This window comes from Pteropus vampyrus, unplaced genomic scaffold, assembly GCF_000151845.1.
Source record: "Pteropus vampyrus isolate Shadow unplaced genomic scaffold, Pvam_2.0 Scaffold89, whole genome shotgun sequence".
Classification (NCBI taxonomy): domain Eukaryota; kingdom Metazoa; phylum Chordata; class Mammalia; order Chiroptera; family Pteropodidae; genus Pteropus; species Pteropus vampyrus.
In genome coordinates this window covers 5,952,743-5,963,055 of record NW_011888870.1, presented here as the reverse complement: position 1 = coordinate 5,963,055, position 10,313 = coordinate 5,952,743, and the positions used below count along the sequence as shown (strand labels likewise).

The window sequence follows — 10,313 nt, the reverse complement described above, 5'->3', positions numbered from 1 at the left end:
CCAGGGCCTGCTGCTATCCCTCTCTCTGGGGCAGACATCACTGATCGCGGTAACTCTTGCTGTTAGTCCAGATATGACTTTAGAAACATTTTTCCACGTGGTACAGCAGGTAGTCCCTCCAACAGTCACAACCGGCACAGGAAATAGAAACTTGATTGCCAGCCCTCAGCACACATTGTCTCATTTCATCCTTATGACAGCCTTAGGAGATGATTGGTACCATAGCCATTTTATGGATAAGGAAACAGAGGCTTGTGGAGGGTAAGCGACTAGCCCGGAAGTTGCTATTTCTAAGTGTCAGAAGTGGAATAGGAATCCATGCCCAGTAGGCTTGAAGCCCCATTTCTTTCTACCGCATCCCACTGCCCCCTGATGACAGGTCTCTGTCCCAGGGCTCTTGGCCTGCCACCAGCATCACTGCTGGCCCAAGCCCAGCACCCTGAGTGAACACTGGCTTCCTTGACAGTCTGGATACCAGGAAACCCCACCTAAAGGAGCCAGGGAGCCCAGCAGCATTGAGCCTCTTTAAGCTTCAGCATAGTCCAGTCCTGGCCACTGACCCCGCTACTGTAGGGGAGTCACTGGTCTGCCCTCTGCCCTCCCAGGCTCTGGCATGCATCACTTCTATCGGGCATTCCCAAGTAAGCAAGGCAAAGCTAAAAAGCTTCCAGACTCACATGGATGGCAGCCCCATTTCCAGCCCTTGGTAATGCCCCATCCGGACACTCTTGTTGGCCAGTCTAAATGTTTATGTCTGCCAGTGCAGTGGCTGGGATGGATTTATTTAGCTTTGGAGTGCACAGTGTTTTTGATTATAAACTGTTTGGCTAGGCCTCCAGAAAGGTAAGTTTCCGCAGGCTTTCCTCTCTGCCCCCTGCCCCGCAAAGCTGGAAGCCCCAGGCGGGCCCTGGGAAACCTCTGGACCAATAGGCTTTTCGATGAGGCAGCAAGTTAACTGGAGCTGCTACAGTGCATCCCCAGAAAAGGAACGAAACAGGGAGAAGAAATTCAGCACACATACCAGGCTGGATTCTCTGCGAGGTGGAGGCCTTGTCCTTAGGTTCGGGGAGCCTAGAAGAAGAAACATGGCTTAAAAAATCCCAGCCAGACACTGGACAACAGTGCTTGTACCTGCCTTTCCTAGGTGTGACTGCCTCCTGATCCTGGGAGGTTCCTGCTTTTGTCCTGCATTTATGAAGGACCCATGCTCTGTCACTTCAGGCACTGTACTCGGGCTTCCTTGGTGGGAAACCACAGGCCTTGAAGCTTCCATGGGCCCTCTGAAATAATGTGCACATTGCAAAATGTACAAACACAAAGGAGGCATTTTTCAGCAGGAAGGGTAGATGGCTTTATCAGATGTTCAAAGTTAGCAAAGACTGGGTATATTCTGTGCTCACTACTACTAAATTCTTAGAAGCTAGCACAATTCTAGGAAAGAGGAGGTGCCCCCAAAACATTTCCCAACTGACCGCCTAAAAGGTTTCAAGCACAGGGCTAACTGAACTAAGTTCAGAATTAAATGAAAAAAATGGCTTTCTTCCAGATTTTAAGGCTGGCTGGACACAAATAGAAGCCGGTCTCTCATAATAGAGAATCGTTTAGCCCTCGGCTGAAGACACTGAGCCAGAGATGTGCAGAGACTAGGGGGACGCCGGACAGCTGTGTTTCTCCTCTAAGACCGAAGAAGATTTCTGAAGGGTGCCCCTTCAAACTATGCTTGTGGGGAGAGGAAAAGCCAACCTGTCCACATCTTTTAGGTTTCCAGTAACTGGCGGAAGGTGATCAGGAAGGGGCGTAAAACCCAGAAAGATGTTCCTGTATCGGCAAAGCAGCTTTGCATCTACGGCTCACATTTCATGGCCCGGACTATACTTTTCTGCAAAGTGAGCATTCCTGGCTCTCCACTAGAGAGGGAGGGAAGGCTTCCTTTCAGCTTATATAGTCGTGTAATTTATCTTCAGTGCAGGAGCTGGGAGGAACTGCCTTGCCCACTCCTGTGATTAGCATGTGACAAATTGACGGAGTGAGGCTGGGGTATGGGTCAGTCTGTTATCTCAGAAATAAAATGATATGGGTGTCCTGCACACCCCTTGCTCCCTTTGCACCCCATGCACACTCTACACATTGCTTTGCACTGAGAACCCGGGGCTCAGCCAGGCTCTTACTGATCTGGGCCCTCTGGGGGGCGATCCTGGCCACAGCTGGAGGGCCCTGGGCCAGCTTGGATATGGTCCTCTCAGGGACCCCCAGGGCGCTGCCATTGGAGGCGTTGCAGAGGATGGGCAGGCTGATCTCCTTCTTGGCGATGGGGGCCTCTGGGCCCTCGCCTTCGCCCGGCAGGGTCTCCTTGTCCCCCGATGCCTTCTTGTTCAGCAGGTTGCTGATCTCCATGATGTTCCCTATGATCTCCACTGGGCCAGCCAGGTTCTTCTTCCGTGCTGGCAGGTCATCCTTGGCTTTCTTCAGGTAGGATGCTGGTGCCCAGCCTTCTTTGCCCAGGTATCTATGGGGGAGGAGTGGGACATGGGTCATTAGAGCACTGAGGCCTGACTCCCAGACCCAAGCTCCATTTGGCCTTGCCCGGCTAAGCCTTCTATTCTGTGTTCTACAAGACACTTGGCAATCCCACAGTGGAGAGAAGTGGAACTGAGGGCAGGTAGAAGAGACACCCAGAACACCATTTTTTCCTCTCTTTCTCCTTGTTCTTTGCTTGATTCTTCTTGGTGTGGGTTCTCAAACTCTGCAAAGTCAGGCAGACACGGGACCTTCAGGTCAGACGATTCCTCAAATTTTGGGCTGCCCAAAAGGTAAATTTCATAACAGCCTGCTACCTCACAATCACTAGAACACAATTCTAGAGATAAGAAATGAGAAAGTATCTAGAACTAAATGCCCGATTGTCAGAGAGGCGAAGAGGTAGCCCAGGTGAGTTAGGAAACTCGAGTTATGGTCTACGGTACCTTGGACAAGTCCCTACCCTGGAGCTCTCATGTTTTTCTCTTCTGCAAAATGCAGGGATAATGTAGCTGCAAAATTTTATGCAGAAGGACAGACACAGTGAAACCAACTAGGAAGACGTCTATAAAGAAGAATGACTGAGTGGGCAAAGTGTAGGTACTGTGCAGAGATGGCAGACAGATGGAGTCCACAAACAGAGCAGCGCTGGAGGGGACATTTCAAATCAGTGAGGTAAGGATGGACTATTCAGTGAGTGATTTGGGGGTGACTGATTATCCAGTTAGGAAGCACAAGTGGGACCCTGGCCTTACCGTGTATAGCAAAATAAAAAATGCAAGTTGTGAATATTTTTGCCAATCTTGGGGGTTGAGAAAACCTTCCTAAACGGGATTCCAAAAGCTGAAACCATAAATGGAAAGACTAAAGCACATGACTGGATAAAACTTTAAAACCTTTGGTATGGCCAAACAAAAACAAAATGAAACAAACAAAATGAAAACAAAACTAGAAACCTATAAACAAGAAAAAAAAGCATGTGACAGGGATGACTTAATTTTCGGTGATTTGATGACTTCTGAAAACAAGCTTTTCCCTTTTTCCCCCATGGTGTTGAGCTTCTACCCAGACCCACTGGGAGCTCAGCTCCTAGTCCAGCAGTTGTCAGTGCCCCTAAGTCTGTTTTGCAATGTCCCTGTGTGCTCCCTGGACACATCTGGCTCTTTGGAATGACTCCCCCATGCCAGATGTCTGACAATACCCCCTCCTCTATCTCCCCAATCTGACCTTGTTCTTGGGTATTCATTAGGTGGAAGAAAAAGAAATGCAAAAGTTAAAGTTTTTGTCAACTTTGCTGGAAAGGTCAGGTAGGAGGTGGCTTCTATCATAGGAACATGTAGGCAGGCTAACTGAAGCTCACCCATCTGGCCCCCTCTTTGGGTCTTTCAAGGCAGATATCAGTGAACAAATGGATAGAAATCAGGACGCTGGCAGAGAGAAGCATAGAATTTCAAGGGTGGATGGAAACAACTAGTTGAGATGCCTAATCTTACATATGAGGCGACAACCAAGACTCGGAAAAGCAAGCAAGTAGCAGAGTCACAGAGAGAGCAGGTGAAAGCATCAGGCCCAGAAGCTGGTGCTCCTGTATCTCGGAGAAAAGATGCAAGGTACCTGCTGGCTGTTGCAGGTGCTTTTCTATGAGAACGGTGTGGAGAGATGGGGAGTGGGGTCTCATGGGAGTGACAGTCAGGCCAGCTCATTGCCCTGAGTGCTCCCATTTCAAACCCCATGTGTTCCTTCAGTGTTACATGGATAAAATTAGATTCCAGGCAGAGAGATGCAAGGGAATCAGGAGCGGCTGTGTGTCTGGGTCCAACTCTGCTCACATCTGCTTTCCAGCTCTGGAACATGGAATGACTCCAGAGGGAAGCAAATTGGAAAAGGAGAGATGGAGAGAGAGAGGGTGTGTGTGTGTGTATGTGTGTGTGTGTGTGTGTGCCCGCGCGTGTGCGCGTGCGTGTGCGTGTGTGTGTGTGTAGAAGAAAGACAGGAAATGAAGATCAACACAGAGCCTGGAATGTTGGGAAATGGCATATTTAAGGGGGTGCCTGGCAGGCTTCTTAAGGTGGAACCTTTTCGACAGGGTTTTCTCAGTTGAAGCTCCTGCTGGCTAAAAGGCTATGCCATGTAGACAAGAGCTGACTAGAAGCAGCAGCTCCAAGTGACTTTGTTGGTCATTTTCGAAAACTTAAAAACAAACAAATAAGCAGACAAAAACTCCAGCAGCTTGAAAGTCTAGGGCAGTGACTTTGGTTAACACACGTACAGGCACATAGTCCCGTCCCACTTAACAGGACAGCCCTCCTAACTGACGTGCGTGGGGCCGGGACAGCTATGTTCTGTCAGGTCACACTAAGGTTCAATCCCATGAGGCAAGTGACCTTCATCCTACCCCTCAGCACAGACCAGTCTCAACACCAGCACGGTCAGCCATGGTCTGAGCGACCATCCTGTGAGTGCCTGCATCACCTCGGTCAATCCTGTCCCCGCTGTGGGAGGCAGCTCAGAGCACGCATCTTGCCCACAGTGGGTCTACAGTTCCCAGGTGTGGTGGGCTAATGTGGGCCCCAGAGCCCACAGATATGGAACCATCTCTGCCAGCCAGGTTACGGGCAGAGAAGAGAGAAAGTGAGTCAAGCCATCACAGCTGAGTGGGTTCCAAAGGAGCCAAGACGTTTCCCGAAAGTGGGGCTCCCTGAGTGCCGCACTGGCCGCCGAGCCCCAGGGCAGAGGGGACTGGATGGGCAGGAGAGAGGCACAGGACGCCTGAAGGATCTTGCTTGTTTCCAGGAGCATCGGCAAAGCTCCCCATTCCCCTACCCACATATCCCAAAGGGTTTCTCAGCTGGGAAGTACGATTAGGCCTTGAAAGAGGGAGGGGCAAAAGAAGGAAGCGGCCTCTGAACTAGGCCTGGGCTCAGATCTCACATCTGCTTCAGCTCTTGCAACCACGTGAGCCAGCTCTGCAGAGTGGGACAGCGTCTAGGGCCCTGAGTGCTGAACCGTGGGCAGCAGGGGTGGCCTGCTGAGACCTCAGTAAGGCTTGTGGATGCCAGTGCTCCAGGAGGCCTGAGCGGCAGAGCCTACCAGGCGGCCAAGGCCGGACGCAGAAAACCAAATTCAGATGTGCTGGGCCCTCTTGGCAGTTGCATGGAAAGGGATTGCACCACTGCCTGCAAGCTGAGCCAGGGCCCCTGCGCCCCACTGGCTGCAGCTCAGGCTCTGCCTTATGTTTCCCAGGAGAGAATCTGCAAGAGGAGCAACCTCTGCTCGAGCCGTTCAGCTGTGCATACTCGGCATAGCCAAGCCTGGATCGTGGGCACAAAGCTGCTGTCAGTATCTATCTGCCAGAGCTGATGTCCACGGCCGCTCTGCAGTATCTACCTGCTCTGCTGCCCAGGGCATCTCGCTCCTCTGCTGGGACTCCTACCTGATGTACCACCAGCCCTCCAAATTCTTCCGGATCACCTCCACGGTGACGCCCTTCTCAAAGCCAATCTCGTCCTTGCTTTGGCTGGTATAAGGCTGCACAGTGATATACTTCTCCTCTGTGGGTGGCAGGCAAACAAAAGAGCACAATTATTTGAGGTCGGGATACGGGTCCTCCTTTCCGTTTCTTACTCTTCCCCTGGCCCGGCCTTGCTTAGCTGGTTGCCAAGGTGCAGTGGGTCAGCCTCTGGCTTTTCCAGGGAAGGGAAGGGACCAGACTTCACTGCTGCTCCCAGTGTGAGCCAAAGCCAGCCGGGGCCTCAGATGGCCTGGCAAAGCCCTGGGCAACACAGAGGCTCTCCCAGACTTCCAGAGCTGAGGGAGGGTTAGGAGAAAGCTGCCCAGGCCTCGTGGGGCCTGCATAGGGAAGTCTGGGACCAATCTTGGGTACCCCCGAAAGCCCTGCGGCCCCGTGGCATGCCTTCTCCCTCCCTGAATGTGCCACACTTCTACCTGTGTCCCAGACTTGCTCTCCTAGCCCTTCTCCACCTCAGCTCCTTAGATCCTGTCTGATCTCCCGACGGGCTCACCTGACCACTAATACGATCACCTGATCATGTAATTTCCCTGAGAGGATTCCGGGGAACACCCGTTCTATGGGAGTAGTTATGTGTGTCTTAAGATAAGGATCCCATGCCGCTAATGGCAGCACAGTCAGGCAGGACCTCACGGAGCCCTGAGCGAGCCGGCACGCCTGTGCATCTTCTGGAGAACGGCATGCTGAGTTGACCACGCAGTATGGCAGACTCCTCTGGGGATCCCTCTGCTCTGGTCTCACAGTGTGACTGTGGCCTTATTCAAGGTTTCCCAGGCACTGAGAGAGAGGTACCTTGTGGGAGCTCAGGAAAAGCTTGGGAGGGCAGGCATGGGGAGGCTGGGCCACATGGCGTCTTCCCGGTTCCCTTCAGCCGCTCTCCTGGCAGGAGGCCCTGCTGTCTCTACATGGGTCCTTGCTCTGGCTTCCAGGGAGGTGCTTCTTCTATGCCTGCTGGGGTCCAGCTCTGCCTGTCCCCAGGAAGCCCCTGACGGCTAGACCCACAGCTGGCCAGCTATAGACACCCTGCCTCCTGGGTGGAGAGCCTCCCAGAGGACTGCTCAGGCCTCAGGAAGAAGCACATGTCCTCACCTTCACCCTCTGGGAGGAGGAGGAGTAGAGTATAGGTGGAAAAGAAGTGGACATCTGGCCATGCCCTTTCAGGGGGCACCCTGAACCTATGCTGTCCTCTCTGGCCTGGGGGCTCCCCGGGGGCTGAGACAGTGCCTGGCAAACAGCAGGAGTGCCAAAGGGACTGTGGAGTACACAGATGGAGAGGAAGGCGGGTCTGAACAGGGGCTCTGAGTGGGAGCCTTCGTACGAGCTCAAAATAGCGAGATGCTGGCATGAGATGCTGGCACAGAATGCAGGTCTCTAAGACGCCTGCCCCCGACCTCCTGGCTCCCAGCTGTGACAGTCACCCCCTGACTCCTCGGCCGGACCCTGGCAGGCAGCCTGCCTGAGTCTCTGGCAGCAGTGGGAGGGGCAGGAGCTGCCGCCCCAAGCCCCTGCAGTAGGAGGGCCATCTGTACATTCTCCTCTGGATTATCGGGGTCCTGTCTGCGGCCCTGTGCTGGGCTGCGATAGCGGCTCCCTTTGGGACGGAGGCGGCTGCCCTGCTAGGCTGTGAGGATGGGGCTGATGGGCCGCTGGCCGAACCTGAAAGTTTCCAAAGGGCAAAAGGTGGGTGATGACCTATGGGAACCTCTTCTCTACTGCAAGCCTTTCTCAGCATTGACTCGCTCCTGGAAGCTTTGAGATTCCAATCCAGCCATGCTGGGGAGAGCTGCCAAGACTGCCTGAGAACCTCTTCCAGCCAGATTCTGACTCGGGCCTTTGAGAAGTTCAGTGTTCTACAGTCCAGCCCTCTACTCTCCTGCCTGCTCCTGGTCCTGCTCCATTTTCCAGTGGGGCACAGTAAATCCTGGCCCCGGTGGTGGCCAGAGGGCAGCCTAAGCCCCAGGGATCTAGAATTCTGAGGTTAGGGTGAGGCAAGGTCTGACTGGGCTCCACATTTTGCCTTTGCTCAGCTGGGCTATTTTTAAAAGCCTGTGGTTCGAGCAGGAAGACATTGTTAACGTTTTCCTAGGCAAAGTTGCTTTTTCAGAGAAAAATTACAGTCCTCCTCTTGGGAAGATCAGAGGAGTCCTGCCCGGCCACATGGCAGAGAACAGGGCCTAGACCGTGTCACGCAGGCTCAGGCTCCAGCACGGCCAGGCCCTCGCAGCGGCCCACGTGACACCCCAGTATCCATGTCGAGGACAGAGCGCCACAGGCCATGTAATCTCCCGCTTTGCCCTGACCTTCTTAGGGCAGGCATAAAAAAGGATATCAGCTTCACCCAGTAAAGCCGAGCTGCTCCTACAGAAGGTCCTGTTCCTAGTGGCCCTGGGGCTGACGTGAACACAGATGTCTGGGAGTTTATGAGCTCCTAGTAAGATATCTGGCAAGCTCAGAGGCTTGTCCTGCCCTGTAGCTATGTAGAATGTTCCAGGTGATAAAAATCCAGAGCCCTGATTCCAGGCCGGGTGACTCTTCCAACTGGTTTGTCTGAGGGCTTGGTTTTCTGCTGTGGTTGGCTCAGATGGAAGAGGCATGAATTACCTCCATGCGAACATGTTCTACATGGGACTCGGGCCCCCAACTCACAGGTTTCCCCAAGGGAGAAGCAGAGCTAGCTTCTCCCCAGGACCGGGGCCACGAACCCCACCTGCGGGCGGGTCAGGAGGGTGCCGAGACAGATGGAAATGATTCAGGTTGCTTGGGGGTCTCTAGAAGAGAGGACTCTTAGGAATCAGAGTTGAAGGAAGGGGGAGCTGTAAGTTCTGAGGGGCATCTCAGGGCTTCTGAGAAGCACTGAGGCTGTGGTCATTCTGATGTGCCATCAAAGGATGGCAGCAACCTCGCCCCAGGAAGGGCTGGCCAGGCCGCCCACTGGGTGAATGGATGGGTAGCTATGGGGAGGTGGACAGGCCTGTTTTGGTTTGGGAGGCAGGGGCTAGAGAGCCCTGCAGTTTCCAAACCACAGACGCCTCCTCTTTCCAAACACTTTCCCCTCCGTCAGCAGTCTCCCTGGCCCCCCTCCCGGCCCCCACAACTTACCCAACCCCACTGCAAGGGGCCTTCTGATTCCAAAGGCCTGGTTGGCTGAGGGAGCGGGGGAGTGGAGGCTCTGGGGAAGCACTGCTTTCTCTTGTCTAGTTATATATGACCCACTGCCTGCGCCCCCCATCAGCTAGGCTCTTTGCAGCAAAGTTCCTCCTAGCCAACTTTCTGCAAGTTTTTCTTGGCTGCCTGTTTCAACTTAGCCCTGATTTAACTTAGGGCTAAGACTGAGAAATAATGTTGTTAGGTCTCTTATTTAAGAGAGAGAGAGAGAGGTCTCTTATTTAAGAGAGAGAGAGAGAGAGAGAGAGAGAGAGAGAGAGGAGAGAGAGAGAGAGAGAGAGAGAAAGTTGTGGGCTTATACTTGCTTCTATATTTGCATACATATGGGTGACCGCAGAGTTATGCGTTTAGTTGGGTATTTGTGCCTACATATATATTACTGTATGTTTGTAATTGTGACTACACTGCCTGTGGATATGTGCCACAGGGGTCATGTATACGAGACTCCAAGAAGCTTTATGTGTACCTATGGTGTTGCTGCAGAGGCGTACATGTAATGTGGCCATAAGCAGTTTGTGTGGACAGCGTACTTGTGACTGTAAATAATGTATATGTGGACCGTCTGCACTTGGCTGCATGGGCGGAATTACATATGTATATCTGTGACTGGCTGTGTGCACAGCAGGTCCATGGACATATAGCCTTGGGGGTTGGATGGGACAGTGTACTGCAGCCGTGGCTGTGGCCGTCCGGGCTGTGCACGGGTGGTAGTGCTTCGTGGCTGTGTGTGTCTGTGTGGTTGTGGAGACAGAGTTGTATTTGGGGCTCAGTGTGTGATGATGTTTAGAGCAGATGCTGGAGGGGCTGAGGGAAGGCCAAGCCTTCTTCCCTGTTTTTCCAGGCCAGAATCCCACTCTCCTTTGCCGCCGAGGCTTGGGGCTGTGTCCCGGCCTGGTCCCCCAGCAGTGCTGCCCCACCCCTTCTAGCTCTAGGGCACCTTTGCTTTATATTCAGCCTATTCTTGCTGCTTCTAGGACTTGGCTCCCTGCTCTGTGCCAGGCCCCAGGGTCCAACTGATGCTCCATCCTCAGGACAAGTTGGGCTCCTCATGGCCAGTGCTGTGATCTTGACATTAAGCCAGCCACGGGTGGTGGCCACCCCA

General features: G+C 53.2%; 1 protein-coding gene across 4 annotated transcripts in view; it reads right to left on the bottom strand.

Moving 5' to 3' along the window:
- The window catches only part of SH3PXD2A (SH3 and PX domains 2A), a 232,527-nt gene that overhangs the window by 18,712 nt on the left and 203,502 nt on the right, over positions 1 to 10,313 (bottom strand). For all 4 annotated transcript variants that reach the window (XM_011363791.2, XM_011363792.2, XM_023532745.1 and 1 more), the window contains 3 exons: positions 5,951 to 6,068; positions 2,169 to 2,506; positions 1,022 to 1,071 (listed from right to left, as the gene is read on the bottom strand). In XM_011363791.2, coding sequence (XP_011362093.1) covers positions 1,022 to 1,071; positions 2,169 to 2,506; positions 5,951 to 6,068 — 506 coding nt within the window. The remainder of the gene's footprint in view (positions 1 to 1,021; positions 1,072 to 2,168; positions 2,507 to 5,950; positions 6,069 to 10,313) is intronic.